This window comes from Gobius niger, assembly GCF_951799975.1.
Source record: "Gobius niger genome assembly, chromosome: 14".
In the NCBI taxonomy this organism is placed as follows: Eukaryota; Metazoa; Chordata; class Actinopteri; order Gobiiformes; family Gobiidae; genus Gobius; species Gobius niger.
The window spans coordinates 2320975-2341426 of NC_136865.1; the positions used below are offsets into that span (position 1 = coordinate 2320975).

Here is a 20452-nt window from a genome sequence, read left to right on the forward strand (position 1 = left end):
CAGTGTTCAGACTGGGGCAGATGACGTCACACAGCAGACTCCAATGGCCTCATCCATCATGTCTCCAGACTCGGTGCTAAACAAATACAGCCGCAGACTCAATCTCCTTATTGCGTTTGTAGGCGCGGCTCGGTGTCTGACGGCGCTCGCAGACTTGACCAGGGCTCGACCTCCGTGAGGCAGATTGGATGCATTATGCATTTGTCTGACTGCTGTCCAGACACTATCACACACCATCACGCTGACCGCAGCTGAACCCCTGGCCAGGGTCAAGAAGTCATCCTTCTATCTGCACATGCACTGCAGAAGAAATCAACGTCAGGCCTGGGGGTCAAAACCTCTGCCCCTCAGGAGGATTTCGAGGAATATTATTACACAAAGATAGATCGTGTCACGACCGGCTCATTGAAGTGACAGCGAAGGCATAGAAAAGTTTATTTACAAGTATTTACATAAAGAAGCACAATAGATGTTTGAGAGTCTCTGAGCTGGGGTGGTGGAGCAGAGTCCGGATGAGGCAAGGCAGACCGCCTGAAATGAGTTTTGCAGTTCAGTAGCTCCATATCAACACAAAATACAAAGACATGCAGATATAAGACATTTCACAAAGACGTGATAAACAGTTGTCCACTTGCCATGACACACTTTCATTTTATGAGTTTATGAGCTCCTCATTTGGTGTCAGGATGGAGTGATGAACAAAGGAGTTCCTCAGTCTGATCTTATTAAAGCGTGGCACACAGTAGCGCCGCCCTGATGGTAACGGCACAGATTCAGAGATCAGAACAGGGCCGAGGTCTGAGGTAATGTTCTTTGTCACAATGTGTTGCTACGGTACGCGGCCTCGTACTGAATGTGATGCTTTACTTCAATCTACAACTGGAGAGTCCGGCCCTTGGTCTTTTGACGATGAAGAAAATCGTCCTCCACCGACCTTACTGAGCCCTGCTTTAGATCATCAGTTATTGTACATTTTCCTTCATGACCAAGGAGGACTCTGTTTTCTTGTAGACTAAACTTTATCTTTTCATTCTGGTTCTATTTGACTTATATTATCCACATGTTTCCTCATTTATGGCAATGTTACATTATCTTTAGAAATGTACCATTTGTGGCATTTGATTCATTAAGAATATTGTGTTTTGGCTTTAAATGGCTGTAACTCTGAGGGCAGCACCAAAATACCCTCATTTCAACATGACTTTGTAAGATTTGATCTTGAAACATAATGAGGATAGTTATTCTGCTCTGTCGCTCTGGAGTAGCAGCACTTTCTGCCCCCGGGGAGTTCATCACATAAACATGAGGAAACAACATTAGTGGAGCGTTTTTGTTTTTATAGACAAAGCCATTTTATTTATAGGGCACAGTTTATGTTCAGAGCAGATCAGCGTGCCTTACACCAAAACAACATTTAAAAAGAAACAGTCAGAATAGTCCATGTTTTAGTGACAGTATTCATAATAAAAAAAACTTTATTTTGTTGTATTGTTATGGACAGGTCTGTTAAACAGGTGAACAGTGATTCATCATCTGATAGCAGAATGTCTTTCTGATGTGATGATGCACTTGCAGGCCCCGTGCAGTTGAGGCTGTCGCTCCAGCAGGAACACCTGCGGTCTGTAACTTCTTCTGACACTTGCATGAGATGCACTCCAGAATGGACTGAGGTCCAAACATCCACTGACCCCACCCATGGTCATGAGGGGATCCATCCATAAAATAAACCAGAGTGAACACTTCATCTTACCCTTGATACATACACATTATTTATAATTATATATATATATATATGTGGCATGGTGAGGAATGCAGGTCAATAGTTAGTCAACAACGCCACCTAGGATAGGCCTAGGACCCTGCACAAGGCAGACACAGGTTCGTTTTACCTTTTTTTAAAGTAGGGCAGAGACAAAACCTTTAATATAAAAATGTATATTTTTATTTAACAGTTAAAAGGCCAATGTTCTTTAAAATCGCACAGTGGAACAAAATAAAGACAACCCAAACAAAAGTACAAACCATGCAGCAAACAAATTGCAAAATAAATCAAACACCCGTTATATACAGTTAAAAATATACAATATGTACATGGAACTGTTCCCGTTGAACAGATGGGAACAGTTGTGGGAACAACTGCGGAAACTCGTTGGTCGAAATAAATGGAACTCAAAAAAAGGTTTTACCAGTTTGTGTCATCCAGAACAACAGGGTGGGAGGAGTTTCGCTGTAGCAGCGCGTGGATGGTGTGGGCCAAGGCGGTATCCCCAGCTGACGCGGGAGGTGCAGTTGGTCCCGCTATGGTGGAAACGCACCATGTTAGGAGACCGTGGATTAGAATTTGAAAAAGAGGAGTCAGGCAGAAACCAGCAACTTACCGACAGGGAAAGCACCGGTCTCTAGACCCCGGCGGAGGTGCACTCCCAGCCTCCGCAAACGTGCGCGATACGCACCACACTAAATAGACGAGGAATTAGGACGGGCAGGGCAGGCCAGACGGGTCAAAAAGGCAAGACGTGCCGCTTACCCAAACGTCCCACGCTGATGGCACAACGAACCTTGTCGCAGCCTCTACGGGCCGCAGTGACACTGGGGAAGGAGAAGAACACTCGTAAGTGTCTGTCATGCACAGTACCGTGGCATGAGAAGCAACTATGTGCCAAACTCACCAGAGAGGAGTAAGCGGTGATTCCCAAAGCAGCAGCTGAATATGACAGCCGACCAGGCGTCAACATGCGCCAGAGCACTGGAAAGAGCACAGTTGAGCGCCAAGTGTGCATGAATTGTGCATAACAGGCGGCATACAAAACTCACCAACGTAGGGTAGAAGCAGTGAGTACTGCGGTGACCACGGCGTGTGAAGCCACCACAAACGCTTCCCAAGGCGCAACTCCGTGGACCCACAAACAGACCAGCGCGGGGAAGAAGCAAGAGGGATCTGATCCGCCAACCCAAGCCTAAATCCCTTCGGGTCTCCACCCCCCAATCATTGCCAAGCCAGGTGCGAGAGGAGGAGCGGGAGGAGGAGCACAAGGAGGAGCGAGAGGAGGAGCACCAGGAGGAGCGCGAGGAGGAGCGCCCCAAGAAACAGGTATGGGGAGGGCAGATGCCCTCCACACTGTCACATCTACCCCCCGTTTTTTTGTATCGTCGTCCCGACGATCGAAGATCAAGACCAAGGTCTAAAGACAGCAGCCTGAAGATTGGAAATGGGGTCCAGAGCCCTACCAACCTGCTCAGTAGTTTGACTACCAGCAGCCTGGGGAAGTCGATGTACGTTTGAATGTTGACCAGCTCTAGACCGAGTGGTCCGACGTAATGCTTGAGCACTGGTGCTTGGTCGATCGAGGTCAGCTGAAGATGGTTCCTGGGAAGGTGTCGCTGCTGGCGCACTAGCAGAGGTCCCCACTGGAGCCCGAAGAGAGGCGCTAGGAGCACCCACAGGCTGGTGAGGTTCGGAGACCAAAAGCCACACATCACTGTCTGAAGAGTAAGAATCCTCAAGGGGGGCCACGTTTGGTAGAGGGGGTGAGCAGGGGGCCTGATCAGCAACGTCCATAGGCTCTACAACGGCTTTCAGCATGTTGCGATGTACATTCCGAACCCTATGCAAGTCGTCAACAGGAGCCACGGTGTGAACTGCACCCTCTCTGATGGACAACCGAACTCCAAAGATCCTGGATTTTATGGCGCCCTCTGAAACTATGATCCCTCACATACACCCGCTGACCCACAAGCAGTGGCGCATGCCGCACCTGTTGATCATGACGCTCTTTCCTACGATTCGCGGCTGCAAGAAGCCTCTCTCGAGCACAGCCAAACGCAAGCCTGAGCCTCTCTTGGTGCTCGGCCACCCAACCTTGCACCTCACCAGACCTTGGTTCTTCGATCCTTCCGAGAAGGAAGTCGATTGGAAGCCTCGGCTCTTGGCCGAACATCAAGTAGTACGGAGACTCTCCTGTGCCCTGATGTGGGGTTGTGTTGTAACAGAAGAGGACCTGGGGTAGCGAAAAAGCCCAATCCCGCTTCTGTGGCACCGGCAATGTCCGAAGGAGATTGTGGAGAGTGCGATTGAATCGCTCACATTGCCCATTGCCAGCGGGATGATATGGGGTTGTGCGAGACTTTTCTACACCATACAACGAGCAAAGTTGCCAAATCAAAGCACTCTCGAAACTCCTTCCCTGGTCAGAGTGCAAACGACCAGGGACGCCAAACTTATAGAACCACTCTGAAATCAGCACTTGGGCCACAGTAGAAGCCGTTTGGTCACGCGTTGGAACTGCGACGGTGAATTTACTGAACACATCGGTCATAACCAAAACGTTTTCATACCCGTTTCGTGAGGGCTCAAGCAATGTGAAATCCATGGCGAGGATCTCATTGGGCCGGGAGGCAAGTAGGTGCCCCATGTAGCTGTGGGACACTTGGCTAGCATCCTTTGCCACTTGGCACCGCTGACACCCCTGGACCCAATCCCGGATGTCACTGGACATTCCCGGCCAATAGCACCGCTGACGTACCAACTCTGTGGTCCTTTCCATGCCCTGATGGCCATGCTGCTGATGAAGAAGGTGCAAAGTTTCCTCCCGTAGGGAAGCTGGAAGAAGAAGCTGGAGAATTTCCTCCCCACCGTCAGAACGGTAAGCTCTACGAAAGAGAACCCCATCATGCTCCACAAAGCGCTTGCGTTGGCGAAGCAAGGCGAGGGCACGCTTGGACAGACGCCGTCTCTCAGAAGAGGAAGGTTGGGTTTTCTCCCGCAAAAACACAAGGACCTCCTTTAACAGGGGATCATTCTCTTGTAAGGACCTGAGGTCAGCAACTGAGTGGCCTGGGAGTGCTGAGACCAAAGACTGGGTGGCTGCCACAACAGGGTTTAGCAGCGGGCCGTGCTGCAGTGCAAGAGGGGCTGAAGTTCCGGGCAGATATTGGGCCAAAGACTCAGAACCCAGATACTGCCTGGATAGGGCATCAGCATTCCTGTTACTTCGACCTGAACGATACCTTATTTCAAAGTCGAAGGCAGCAAGCTGCGCGGCCCATCTATGCTCTGTAGCACCCAATTTTGCAGTCTGGAGATGGCTCAGCGGATTATTGTCGTGTATACTGTGCACTTGTGACCCAACAAATATTCGCGGAACTTCTCCGTCATGGCCCATTTGAGCGCTAAGAATTCCAACTTCATGGAGCTGTAAGTTACCATGTTGCGCTCAGTGGGCCGCAACCCCCTGCTTGCGTAGGCCACTGGTCTCACCCCACTGTCTGTTTCTTGGGAGAGGACAGCTCCCAGCCCACTATAACTCGCGTCCACCTCTAGAATGAACGGCTTTGAAAAGTCTGCAAATGCTAGAACGGGTGCAGACACTAGCTTAGCTTTCAACGCCTCAAATGCCTGCTCGCACTGCGGAGTCCATGCAGCTTCTAGAGCTTTGCCCGAGCCCTTCTTAGACTTCGTGCCCGCCAGCTCAGCCAGCATCCGGTGCAGAGGGGTAGCCAACTTGGCAAATCCCTCAACAAACCGGCGATAGTAGCTGGCGAAGCCCAAGAATGAGCGCAGCTCAGAAGCATTGGTGGGACGCTCCCATTGGGACACAGCCTCGATGTTTTTGGGGTCCGTTGACACCCCCTGGTCCGAGATGACATGGCCTAAATACCCCACCTCATGCTGGAAAAATGAGCACTTTTCGAGCCGCGCCTTCAGACCCTCTGTTTTAAGCCGACCGAGCACCATTTCCAAACGCTGTAGATGTTGTTCGACAGAGGATGAATAGACAACAATGTCATCAAGATAGAGCAGAAGAGACTGGCCTTGCTGGTCGCCAAACATCCTCTGCATCAGCCGCTGGAAGGTACTCGGGGCGTTACACAAACCGAAAGGCATGCGGTTAAACTCGAAAAGGCCGAAGGGGGTGCAAAAGGCTGTTTTGGGCCTGTCAGCCTCAGTCACAGGGACCTGGTTGTAGCCACTGGCAAGATCAAGAGTAGAGAACCAGATGGCCCCGGACAAAGCGTCCAGTGTCTCCTCGATCCGAGGCAAGGGGAAAGCGTCTTTCCGCGTTTTACTGTTGAGTAGGCGGTAATCCACGCAAAGGCGCAGACTACCATCCTTCTTTCGCACCAATACGATTGGTGAAGCGTATGGGCTGCTGCTCTCCCGAATTACCTGAGACTCAAGCAGCTGATTTATATGCGCCTTGACAGCCTCATACTCTGAAGGCGGGATGCGACGATACCTTTGGCGAACTGGGACATCATCAGCCAGCGGTATATCGTGCGATAGAAGGGTCGTGCATCCCAGATCGTGGTCGTGTGTAGCAAAGACTGACTCGTACTCTCGCAATAGCACCTGCACCTTGTCCCTATCCTGGTCCGAAAGAGCGGGCAATTCCAGCGACGCTATCCTATCTGGCATGGGGGGCGACGCAGTCTGAGAGTGTGTAAATGCCAACGTGTTTCGATCCTCAGTGACACCAACCGGCAAGCTCACAATCTGCGCCTCACTAAGACTACCCAGCGTGGTCCGGGGATAAAGGAGAACGTCCTTAGTCCCCACATTGACTACAGGAACATACGCTGTCCCTCTAACCACTCTCACCAGGCATGATGAAACAAGCAGGCCAGCGGGTAACCCAGTCTCGGGTGGTTCTAGCAGGACATTTCCTTCAGCAAACTCCCCAGAACAAGTGCTAGCTACCAATCTCATAGTACCTCCCGGCACGTGCACTGCTCGTCTGCCTCGAACCTTCACTGTGCTAACTGACAAATCCTTTTCCGGACGCACCTCGTGACATTGTTGTAGCGCAATGACGACCGGGTGAGGGGCCTTGGATGCGGCCGGTGCATCAAAAAGAGAAGAGCCGAGTGCGCTGAAAAGTTCAGCATAGCACCGTCGCATGACGTTCATCCCCAAGATACCAGGGACAGATGAACCAGCACCAGGGGGGTCCCTTACCACCAGGATCCCACAGCGCGGAATAACCTTGTCACACAACTCCACATCCAGTTCCAGATAGCCGACATAGGGGATAGCTAGCCCATTAGCCGCCTTAAGCTGAAGCCAATTGCAGGAACGAAGGCGATCCTGTCCCCATTGTGCAAACTGCTCCACAAACAGGCTCTCCGTGATGGTAGAAACCATGGAACCAGTATCCACCAAGCACGAAACCGAAACCCCCCCAATTGAGACATCTATATTCGGACAGGGCGCAATCAATCCACAAGCTGTGTCTAATCGTGAGCCTAAGGGCTCCCCACCTGAACTGTGGCTCAACAGCTCAGTGGGTTCTAGTTTTCCGACGGCCAGTTGGAATGGGTTTGCCTCGAATTCCCTGACCCCGGACCATCGTACCTACTTGGTCGCTGCTGATTGTAAACCCTAGGACCCGTACAGTTCCTAGCATAGTGTCCTGGTTGCTGGCACCTGTGACAAATGAGTGGAAAGGGATCCAAGTTATCCTCTTGAGGACGGGGGGCCTAACATGACACCACAGTTTGAGTGAGTTTATTCAACTGTTCTTGTTGCTGCTTCAAAAGGTCCATAAGCTCTCTTAGACTAGGCCCGGGTGGGTCAACCTGAGGGTTAGGCTGAACACGACCCTGCACCCCACATTGAAGGCCCAAGGCCGAAGGTACAGAATAGCTCCGGCCCCTAGCGCCCCCTGGCAAGCCCTCGCGCTCCCACCTGATCGCCTCCGCACGAAGCTCCATCAAGGTGATTGTTGGTTGCCTACGAACAAGTTGTTTAAGCTCGCGGCGCAAGGCACAATCAAGAACATATTCGGTAAACTGGTCTCGAAGCAACACTTCCGCATTAGGCATCCCATCTGGTGCCTGCTGCTTAACCCGTGCCATCAGCGACATTAAGGCAAGTGAAAATTCCTGAAGGCTCTCACCCTCCATTTGATGCCGGGCAAAGAAATCTTGCTGTAAAGTAATGTAAGACTGATGGCAGCCATAAAGCTCCTTTAGGATCGAAAGAATCTTAACCGAGTCCCCACGCTCAGCAACAGGCCGGAACTTGATTTCCTGTTTGGCCTCTCCTTCCAGATGGTCGAAGATGAATAAAGCGCGGTCAGCAGCAGTGAGATGTCGAGCACGCATACACGCCTCAACCTCTTCGACCCATTCAGCGATCCCCAGCCCAGTCCTTCCACTAAAGATAGAGCACCTGCGGTCCCGAGGTATAACCACCAACCGCTCCGTTACAGCGGGGGCAGGGGGCAGTGCATTAGCAGATGAAGCAGAAGGCTGAGCGGCACCCACGCCAGGGTCCGAAGAACCAGCGCGCCCCTGCCGGAGCTGCTCGTTGTCTGCCTGAAGCTGTAAAACAAGATCTTTTAGCTGCTGCAACTCCTCTTCCATGTCGTCTGAGGAAAACTGCCAAGCGCTCCAAACAGAAAAATTTGAGTCCTAACACCACCACTGCTGTTCTGGATTTGTTTTGTTTTTGCAAATACAAAAGTTACCAAAAAAAATAAAAATGTCTCTGCCCCTTTAATTTTGTGGTATCCTGCCGACAACGCCAAAATGTGGCATGGTGAGGAATGCAGGTCAATAGTTAGTCAACAACGCCACCTAGGATAGGCCTAGGACCCTGCACAAGGCAGACACAGGTTCGTTTTACCTTTTTTTAAAGTAGGGCAGAGACAAAACCTTTAATATAAAAATGTATATCTTTATTTAACAGTTAAAAGGCCAATGTTCTTTAAAATCGCACAGTGGAACAAAATAAAGACAACCCAAACAAAAGTACAAACCATGCAGCAAACAAATTGCAAAATAAATCAAACACCCGTTATATACAGTTAAAAATATACAATATGTACATGGAACTGTTCCCGTTGAACAGATGGGAACAGTTGTGGGAACAACTGCGGAAACTCGTTGGTCGAAATAAATGGAACTCAAAAAAAGGTTTTACCAGTTTGTGTCATCCAGAACAACAGGGTGGGAGGAGTTTCGCTGTAGCAGCGCGTGGATGGTGTGGGCCAAGGCGGTATCCCCAGCTGACGCGGGAGGTGCAGTTGGTCCCGCTATGGTGGAAACGCACCATGTTAGGAGACCGTGGATTAGAATTTGAAAAAGAGGAGTCAGGCAGAAACCAGCAACTTACCGACAGGAAAAGCACCGGTCTCTAGACCCCGGCGGAGGTGCACTCCCAGCCTCCGCAAACGTGCGCGATACGCACCACACTAAATAGACGAGGAATTAGGACGGGCAGGGCACGGCCAGACGGGTCAAAAAGGCAAGACGTGCCGCTTACCCAACGTCCCCGCTGATGGCACAACGAGCCTTGTCGCAGCCTCTACGGGCCGCAGTGACACTGGGGAAGGAGAAGAACACTCGTAAGTGTCTGTCATGCACAGTACCGTGGCATGAGAAGCAACTATGTGCCAAACTCACCAGAGAGGAGTAAGCGGTGATTCCAAAAGCAGCAGCTGAATATGACAGCCGACCAGGCGTCAACATGCGCCAGAGCACTGGAAAGAGCACAGTTGAGCGCCAAGTGTGCATGAATTGTGCATAACAGGCGGCATACAAAACTCACCAACGTAGGGTAGAAGCAGTGAGTACTGCGGTGACCACGGCGTGTGAAGCCACCACAAACGCTTCCCAAGGCGCAACTCCGTGGACCCACAAACAGACCAGCGCGGGGAAGAGGCAAGAGGGATCTGATCCGCCAACCCAGGCCTAAATCCCTTCGGGTCTCCACCCCCCAATCATTGCCAAGCCAGGTACGCGAGGAGGAGCGGGAGGAGGAGCACCAGGAGGAGCGCGAGGAGGAGCACCAGGAGGAGCGCGAGGAGGAGCGCCCCAAGAAACAGGTATGGGGAGGGCAGATGCCCTCCACACTGTCACATATATATATATATATAATATATAATTATATATTATATTCCATTGTGTATGTACTACATACAGTGGCGAGAAAGTTAGTACACCGTCTGGAATTTCTCACGTTTCTGCCTAAGTTGGTCACTAAATGTGGTCTGATCTTCATCAAAATCACAGCAATGATCAAACAGTATCTGCTTAAACTAATACCACCCAAACATTTGATCATATTTTTCATTGGCCAAAACATGTAAACATTCACAGGAGAGCGTGGAATAAGTAAGTACACCGCCTGCCTAAATATCCTCCAGAAGCAAATGCAGACATTTTGAGTCAGGTGTGAGCCAACCTGAAGTCCAGTCACTGAGGTGTGGCTTAAAGCTGCCACTGAAAAACACACAGTAGTTAAGAATAGTCCCTTGTTGAGAAGCATTGTCTGATGTGCATCATGCCACACTTCAAAGAGCTCTCTGAAGACCTACAGTCAAGAAGTGTTGATTTGTATAAAGCCGGAAAAGGTTACAGAACCATCTCTAAAAGTCGTCATGTTCATAAATCCACAGTTAGAAATGTTTTCTATAAATGGAGACAGTTTGGCTTCACTGTTGCTTCACTTCCAAGGAGTGGCCGCCCTGTAAAGATGACTCCAAAGGCACAATGCAGAATACTTAATGAGATAAGAAAGAACCCTAGAGTCACTGCTGTCTAAAAAACCCAATTTCTGAACGTTTGAAGTTTGTGAAAGAGCTCTTGGATGCTCCGCAACACTCCTGGCAAAATATTCTGTGGTTTGATGAACCCAAAGTTGAATAGTTTGGGAGGAACACACAACGTCATGAGTTGTGAGGAAAAATGAAACAACACATCAACATCAAAACCCTCTCCTCACTGTGAAGTCTGGAGCAGGAGAAGCGTGTGGGGCTGTTTTGTTTCCTCAGGGCCTGGACAACGTGACATCATCAATGTAAAAATGAATTCTGCTGAACCAATGATGGAATCTAACGGTGTACTTACTTATTCCATGCCATCTTGTGAATGTTTACATGTTATTGCCAATAAAAAAATGATAAAATGTAAATGTTTGGGTGGTATTAGTTTAAGCGGTGCTGTTTTATTCATTCCTGTGATTTCAGACCACATTTAGTGACCAATTTACACAAAAATGTGAGACATTATAGTCGGTGTACTCACTTTTTCTTGCCAATGTTATTACAGATTGTTTAATAGTACTTTACATTGTACTACATTTGGAAGGTACAATGTATCAAGTAAAAATAAAGTTCAAGATTAAAAATAAACTAAACGAAAAGTAGGCTTTTATTTGCCCATATCTGTGGCTTCAAAATCTGAGTAATGGGTTTGTTTTGAAAAAAAATAATTAATTAATGCAAACTCTGACTCTATAGAGGAAGGTTGAATCCCCGTGAAGATGAGGAAATACAGGGTGTGATATCCACTTTCCCTCAGTGTTTCCCTTACATAACTGTAAAAGCTGTGTGTCCCAAACCGTGGAGCTGTGGACGCCTCGGGAGGTGTTTCTGTGTATGATAAAGACATCACACGGTGCTCTCTCTGGAGCAGGGCGGGGCCAGAGAGGGGCCCCTGAGAGACACGTTTACAAGGGCACGGCTGCTCCCCGCAGAGCTCCGCAGAGACCAGCTCGGCAGCCGGGGAAACACACTTAAAAGAGCCGTTTTCCCCCAGAGCGTGTTCACATGCAGTCACAAAGTACGGGTGAGTCACACGGCGGAGAGAGCGGGTCCCAGCGCGAGAACACTTCCCTGTGAGGAGCCGGGAAACGCTGGTAATGAGGTCTGACAGTGTACAGAGGCAGTACACACACCACACACACCACACACACCAAACACACACACCAGGGGCGAGGTAACACGAGGAATCAAACCTGCAACATGGACACCAACAATCTGATCATGAGCTAATTCCTGGAGTTGAAGATACATACAGTATAAACATCATAATCTGATCTACATAGTCTGATCAAGATGTTCCACACGCGTTTATAAGATAACCAGGGAAATACAGCAAAAAGGCCAAACTAAAGTCAAAGATTAAAAGATGTAGAATAAAGACTTAAAACAGGTTACCCATGATAAAAAGATGAGTCTTCAGTGAAAGCACAGCTGCTGATCGCAGAGTAGACAAAACGACATGCTTGTTCAAAGATATGTGGCCTCAGGAGGTTCTGAAGGTGCAGCTCTTTGGGGACCTGGGACTTCTTATTGTGTCTCCAATGTTAAAAGAGCTCAGGCCTGAAGTCTGTTTGGTCCGACCATTCAGGGGAGTAAACATTAAAGGGAGTATCAAAATGTAAAAATGATGTATTTTCCTCCCCCTACATGTTCCAGCCATGTCCTAATGTGTAGAATGAGCTCAGACCTGTTCACCACAACTGCCTCTAAAATCCTCACTCAGAAAGGTGTTCATTCAGGTCCGAATTGCCGTGATGCACGAGCTTAAAGGGATATTTCAGGATTTTTTACATAGGGCCTCATTTCCTAGTTATCCAGAGTGTTGCTGATTTCTGGAGATATTTGTTTTTTGTAATTCAAGCAGTTCTTATGTTTGAAGAGCTTCGTGGCACTAGGCTAGTGCAAGGCTTGTAAGATTAAAACTTTGATTCAAATTTCAAGATATTGTCATCGACTAAAATCTGAAAATGAAAAGAAGAGACTAAAATCATCCAAACTGCCAGCTCTGTGCTTTGTTCATACGGAAAACAAACATGAAGCAGAGGACCTTGATTATAGGATGAAAATTTTAAATGCACTGTTGACTAAATTGGACATTATTTGAAGAAGTGCAAACAGTCCATCAAACAGAGGAATGAGAGGACAGGGAGGAGAGTTTTCCACGAAACTGCAGATGAATGTGTCTGACAAACACATGACATTAAAATCATTTGTGCAGCGCTGTTATTTTTGAAGACATTCTAATTTGATGCTCATTGTAATCCAAGTCAGTACCAGTATCATTTTAATTTACATATTTTTACAATATAAAACAATGACTTTTAGAAATGTATATTGATTGAAATGCATTCACCCATATATTCACCCATCGACAAATGACCCCAAAAGTATCAATCACTAAATTTCAATCAATAGTTTTGTATAGCCCAACATCACAACAGGAGTTCCCTCACAGGCCTGCACAAACATTAAAGCAATGAAACAAAACAAGACAATGTAAAGTTCAGGCAAATGAAGTATCCAAGCAAGCATAATGTCCTAATAAGTGTCGGCAGCAGGTGGTGACGAGCCCCGTGGGCGCCCCCCGTCCTGAGACTGTCCGACACGGCGATGAAAAACACCAAAACCCAGAGGGAGAAAAAGGAAACCTCGGGTAGAACCACAGAAGGAGAGATCCACTCCCATGGACGGACAGGCTACAGATCCAGGGCGGATGGGAGCGCCTCAGCAGACAAGATCGCAGAACGTCAGATAGGGCTGAAGACCGCGACACCAACAACCCCATTCTACTGAACACACTTCAGATAAAAGAAACACTGGATCATGTTAAGACATAGTATCGTCATAGCATCGATATCGACAGATGTGGTATCGCCCATCACTAACCTGGACCAACGCTGTTGTCCCGTCGGGTTGATTGGCCCCTTAATGCTTGTCAATTCCCCGCAGAAACCCTAGATATAAACAAGTTACACAGAAAAGCTCGCATTTGGATCACCCAGAGCCTCCTAACTGTTGACGAGAAAACATTGGGCTCCAACCAGCACACTCTCCTTCCCCCGGAGCAGGGCTTTTAGGCATCATTTTAGACAATTTGTGCTCTCTTGTTGTCTTGGGCAAAATGTAATGAAGCAAGTTTGTGGTTGCTTTTTCTTGGAAAGCCACACCACTACAATGAAGGTGTCAGTGAATGAGCAGTGGCCTGATGTGCTCCACTCGCACACTGGAGCAGAGGTCTATGTGCCGCCACGGAGGCCGTTTCCAGGGTTGCATGCTCCTGTCACTGCTCATTGACAACACTATTACTCACAACAGAGCGAGTGGTCAGCCCAGGCCGCGCTCGGGTTATTAGTGCTGCAGCATGTCGGAGCCGGTCCAATGACTTTACATGAATCCTTAATGAGAACACATGGTTTCGGAGGGAAGCTCGGAAATCACATTCATTTTGACCTTGATGGGTCTTTTTGAAGGAGACTGTTAGGAAAGTCCGTTTATCCGTCAGCGACACAGGGACAGTAGGGTAGCTGTCCTTCCTAATAACTCCTCTTTGAAATATGTCTAAGCCTCAATACATGTATTTAGAACACGTATTCAGAAGACTCCTTTTACTCTGTCATTTACAGTTACTTTCCTAAAAACAAATGATACATCTCAGTATACTCAATCACTACATTTTAGCTTCAAATTGCACAACATTATTAAGAAAGAACTTTTAATGATGACCTGTTTTCCTCCTAAAAATGCCACAATGTGTGTGTGTGTATTTGCTTCTGAGTTCCTAATTAGTGGTAAATAAGTTTGAAACAGGTGTTCCAACAATACGCTTTACAACCCTGTGTTACCAAGTTTCTCAAGACACGGTGGTGGTAATCTACTATTGTGGCCACAGCTGACTCTATCATTACTCTATCATAACTCTATAATAACTCTATCATAACTCTATCATGACTATATCATATATCATAACTCTATCATGACTCTATCATAACTCTATCATAACTCTATAATAACTCTATCATAACTCTATCATAACTCTATCATGACTCTATAATAACTCTATCATAACTCTATCATAACTCTATCATAACTCTATCATAACTCTATCATAACTCTATCATAACTCTATCATAACTCTATCATGACTATATCATGACTCTATCATAACTCTATCATAACTCTATCATGACTCTATCATAACTCTATCATAACTCTATCATAACTCTATCATGACTCTATCATAACTCTATCATAACTCTATCATGACTCTATAATAACTCTATCATAACTCTATCATAACTCTATCATGACTCTATCATAACTCTATCATAACTCTATCATAACTCTATCATGACTCTATAATAACTCTATCATAACTCTATCATAACTCTATCATGACTATATCATGACTCTATCATAACTCTATCATAACTCTATCATGACTATATCATAACTCTATCATAACTCTATCATGACTCTATCATAACTCTATCATAACTCTATCATGACTCTATCATAACTCTATCATAACTCTATCATGACTATATCATATATCATAACTCTATCATGACTCTATCATAGCTCTATCATAAGTCTATAATAACTCTATAATAACTCTATCATGACTCTATCATAACTCTATCATAACTCTATCATAACTCTATCATAACTCTATAATAACTCTATCATAACTCTATCATAACTCTATAATAACTCTATCATAACTCTATCATAACTCTATAATAACTCTATCATAACTCTATCATAACTCTATAATAACTCTATCATAACTCTATAATAACTCTATCATAACTCTATCATGACTATATCATAACTCTATCATAACTCTATAATAACTCTATAATAACTCTATCATGACTCTATCATAACTCTATCATAACTCTACAAAAACTCTATGATGGTTTCCAAGGTTACTGGCATCACATGCAGACCCCCCCCCACAGAGAGGGGGCGCCATAATGGCCTTCAGTGGAACAGTGGAGCTTCAGGTGGTGCAGGGCAAAGGTCAAATGGCCGCTGGCTTGTGCAGATGTACTGAGAGCATCCCTCAGACTGAGGCCCTCGTCTGTGGGAACCACTGGTTATTGTGCTGCCGTCGGCTCCTAGAACGGCTTTATTTGGGTCGAGTGTCATCTAATTTTGACGAACAGCCAATTTTCCACTTGACGTTTTAGTTCCAGGGCCCTCAGGATCTTTTCAGAAATTCTAAATGGCTGTTTTACTGTGTCCCCCCTCAGCAGCGGTGGTGCACTGTGAGAGGTTCTGCTTATGCAGCTCATCAACCCAACCACCGTCTAAACCTCTGCATCCGGACGAAGTCAGGACAGTGTGAAATCCTGATTGAAAATAACACTGAATCCACATTTTTGCACAGATTTGACCTTTTAAAAGCATGTGGTTCTAAACTTTTGATCAGCTGCAAAAACATTTGTTGTTTTCAATAAAATGTTTTGTTGTATTACTAAAGCGAACATGCTTTTGACCCTTATGGCTTACCATAGTCCGGGCGAGAGTGGTTATGAATGCTGGGGATTATTGTTGATATCAGTCGAATACAGATCGACATGGTGACAGTGAGGGACAATAAACCGGCAACATAAAAAACTCTACAAGATTGTCATTATTAATGCAACAAAGAACATTACAGATTTACTAAAAACAACTGTCTCACTCCCATTTCTTTTTGTGCATGTTGAAGTTCTACTTGGAACCTTGTAAAGATCCAATCATGCAAAACGGTTGATGGGACTGTGACTATGCCTTGCAGTAAGTATTAAACAGTTCCAGAGCGGTGTCATTTGATGGGGCTTGGTTTGTTTCTGTTTATAGACAGGGCGCCATGGTGGCACATTGGTTAAAGCTCTCGCTCCACAGCAAGTCTGGGGTTCAATGGTCTGGCGCGTGAACTCCTCTTTACTGTGTAGGTTTCCTCCAGGTCCACTGGTTTCAATAGTGATCCTGACCATCAGCCTGGCTCTGCATCAGGAGAAAGGTCAACAAAGCAATAAAGCAGCTGCAAAACTAGTCGACTCTTGTTTGAAATGATTTGTACTTTTAAAAGTATTGTCTACAGCAAATACTTTCAGCTTTTGTATTGCACTAATATTGACCAGTAGCATCTGACCTTTAACTTACTGGAGCATTGCGGGGTAACCCTAATCAAACCTGCAGAGGTATGATCCGTTCAATAAAAAGAGCGACAGCGCCCTCTGGTGTCACATTGACAGTACATGCCACAGTATTAGGCTACAAACTACTGCAGTATCGGGACATTTGGTGATCTTCAGAGGAACAAAACCTAAAACATAACTGAACGATCTGTTTTTATTTACGTTACTGTTCCTGATCAGGGCGTATGACTCTTCAAAACTGTCAAGAACAACTACATCAAGAGTTTGTCCTGGAATGTGCCCTATTACAGTGTACATGAAGCTTAAATTGTTACCATACCTCAAACACATGTACCCATACCTTAAACAAAAGCGCTGCTTTAGTTTGCACTCTAGTTGCAATTCTGCAACACACTTACTCCTTTATGGAACACACTTGGTCCTGCATACTACACTCTATTTCATATAAGACACTTAGTTCAAAAATACAGAATACATTGTGTAATGCAACCACTCAAATACACACCTGATGGCTCTTACTTGCACAACAGAACCCCAAACAGCTACAACAAGCCCTCAGTTTAGCCATTTCAAGAACTTTGCAAGCATGGATGGAGGAAGAGCAAGAGGCAGAGCTAGAGCTAGAGCAAGAGCAAGAGCAAGAGGAGGAGGAGGAGGAGGAGGAGGAGGAGGAGGAGGAGGAGGAGGAGGAGGAGGAGGAGGAGGAGGACGAGGTCATGGTCACAGACCCCTATTTCTGGTGATGTAAGAGCAACTTTGTTGGACCATGTGAACACAATTGCCATGATTTTCTGTGTTTACAGAAAATCTGTTTTTCTACTACTGAATTGAGTTTGTTTTTTTTGCTTTTTCTGAATTCAGGTAAATTCAGGTGTTAGCCAAGCTCACCTCCATCATGGATAACACCTCCCACCCACTGCACGGGACTGTAGAGGAGCTGAGCAGCTCTTTCAGTGGAAGACTGAGACACCCTCAGGCCCTTCATCCCCACAAGACTGTAAAGTGACATGTGCAATAACCCCTTTGCAGAATACATGCAATAATCCCAGTATTTAAATCACTTATCTGCACAAAGTCCTTGGTATTCATTGTACATAAGATACCACTATTTTGCTATTTAATTGTTGTTGTTTATTTTGTTTTTTGTCACATTTTCTGCCTGTTTGCACACTCTTTCTAAGAGCTGCATGTAACAAGTAAATTTCTCCATTGTGAGATCAATAAAGGCCATTTTATCTTATCTTATTCATGTTACTGCTGTACAGTGCTGAAATGAACACCATTGAGTAGGCTATTTGCTTTTTTGTTTGTTGTTTGAAAATATGCCTTATGATTAAACAGTGAAAATCAAAGAGTGCAGTGTTTTATATAAAGTAGACTCGTGTGTTCCCCTGATGTGAAAGTGTGTGCATATGATCCAAGTATGTGTCATTTTGTCATCAGAGTTACACACATACTGACCCTCTGAGCTGCTGCTGATGTGTCTGACTCTGGGCCGTCCTGGACAGAGGGGTGTGTGTGTGTGTGTGTGTGTGTGTGTGTGTGTGTGTGTGTGTGTGTGTGTGTGTGTGTGTGTGTGTGTGTGTGTGTGTGTGTGTGTGTGTGTGTGTGTGTGTGTGTGTGTGTGTGTGTGTGTGTGTGTGTGTGTGTGTGTGTGTGTGTGTGTGTGTGTGTGTGTGTGTGTGTGTGTGTGTGTGTGTGTGTGTGCTGGTGTGTGTGTGTGGTGTTGGCGCGTGTGTGCGTGCGTGCGTGTGTGTGTGTGCGTGCGCGTGCGTGTGTGTGTGTGTGCGTGTGCGCGTGTGCGGGTGTGTGCGTGCGTGTGCGTGTGTGTGTGTGTGTGTGCGTGTGTATGTGTGTGGTGCTGGTGCATGTGCTCATGCCGGTCCTAGTGTGTGTGTGTGCATGTGGTGCTGGTGCGCGTGTGTGTACGTGTGTGTGCATGTGTGTGTGTGTGTGTGCACGTGGTGCTGGTGCGCGTGTGTGTACGTGTGTGTGTACGTGTGTGTGTGCATGTGTTGGGTGTGTGCGTGTGTGTGTGTGTGTACGTGTGTGTGCATGTGTGGTGTGTGTGTGCGTGTGTGTGTGCACGTGGTGCTGGTGCGTGAGCGTCCGGGGGCGGCGTTAGTCACCGCTCACAGGAACAGATCGCCACCACAAGCAGAAGTGCTCTCAGTTCTGTCGGAGCAGTTACTCTTTCACTCTTTTCTCTTTTCTCTTTGCAGCTCCTCTTGTACTTTTGACTTTGAGCAAATATCTGAATGTCCAAAGCTGCTCTGGCCTCGCTGCAGCAGGACAAGCAGAGCGACATGAGTCTTCAGGTAAGTCACTCACTCACCAGCTGTGTATGTGGGGCATGTCTTTAGGATCTGTCCACTGTGGCCCCGGCTCTGGGGCCCCGGCTCTGGGGCCGAGACTCTGGGGCCGCCTCCTCCTCCTGTGGGTCGGCCCCGTCAGAGCAGGACGAGTGCTGAATACTGTCAGTCTTGTGGGACTGTGGGCCGGGAGAAGGAGAAGGAGCTGCTCGTGGGCGGCTGTGATGTTCTGTGTTGGTAGTTGGCAGTTCGCTCGCTGAACATCTGACTCAACTGTTACCATAGAAATGGCAATGTGTGATTTTTGGATCTCTGCTGAAAATACTGCCACACACACAAACGGAGGAGTGGAACCCTCCGACATGGACATACTAGAGTCACCGTCCTTTCCCGCGTAGAAATTTGATCTTCTTTCTGTCCCCAGCTTCACTCACTGAAGTCTCATAGTCCAGTGTGACCTTGAGCCTCAAAGTAAACCTTAAAACAGGCTGGAAATCTCGCCTCAGACCTGAACGTTGTGTACTAGTTCTGCTCAAATGATCTGTCCTTCCCTTTGCTGGTCAGCATAGAGAGCGTGAACACATGAAGCCGGCGAGGGACGCCAAGGAGCGGAGAGTGCGGGGGGGCAGCACCCATCTCTTCACCTCCATGACCGTGTCGGGAACCACCATGTGCTCGGCCTGCAGCAAACGCATCACCGCCAAGGAGGCCCTCAACTGTGCCAGTGAGTGCCTCACACACCCAACTCCGTCTAACCTTCTTATGTACAACATGGAAAGGGCTTTGTCAGCAACTATCATCTGACCTTGTTCTTGCTTCTGCCCTCTTTCCTCATAAGGCGAGACACGGCAGGGAAAAGGCTACGTTTAAAGTTTGATAGTTTTGGCTCCTTAACATCTACGCAATACAGTTTTTTTAGCCAGATTTTGCAATAGCTTTCAGTGGCAGTGAGTCTTCCCGAGGCAGTCGCAGAGGATCGTGTCTTGTAGAGTGGGGGGTCAGGACTGGACTGGTGTTGGAATCCTGTAATGTGGGCGGTAGAAAGGCGCGACTAAACCTCAGTCACAGGAAATCAAACATGTTGGACCATAATGAAGAAAGCAGCGTTTTAAAAGTAGACAGCTAGCTTATCCGCTAAACTCATTTGAGACAGCAGGAGGAAGAGGAAGAAGGAGGAGGAGCTGACCAGTGCAGGACACCACGCTCTGAAACAGACGCAAACCCAGGAGGCGCTGCACCGTTTTAGAGGATCAGAGGAGACCTCTACCTCCAAAAACATGCTTTGTGTAAATAGCCTAAATAATTTCTTGCTATTTGCTCTTGTGTTTTAGTCAGTGGTTGTGAGATAAATTCTTATCTTTATCCAAAACATTCCCAAACATAAGCCTCCAAATGCGAGCCGCAAAGGACTCTGAACATCAGCTCAGACTCAGCTTCATCTGTG

At 47.0% G+C, this 20452-nt stretch overlaps 1 protein-coding gene across 3 annotated transcripts in view; it reads left to right on the plus strand.

Annotated features, from left to right (window-relative positions):
• arhgef2a (Rho guanine nucleotide exchange factor (GEF) 2a) overlaps positions 1 to 20452 on the plus strand; it is a 125672-nt gene that overhangs the window by 75025 nt on the left and 30195 nt on the right. For 2 of the 3 annotated variants that reach the window (XM_079570541.1, XM_079570542.1), the window contains exons 1-2: positions 18925 to 19014; positions 19573 to 19732. In XM_079570541.1, coding sequence (XP_079426667.1) covers positions 18955 to 19014; positions 19573 to 19732 — 220 coding nt within the window. In that variant the 5' untranslated portion in view covers positions 18925 to 18954. Of the gene's footprint in view, positions 1 to 18924; positions 19015 to 19572; positions 19733 to 20452 lie in introns of those variants that run through there. The other variant, XM_079570543.1, reaches the window with a different exon arrangement.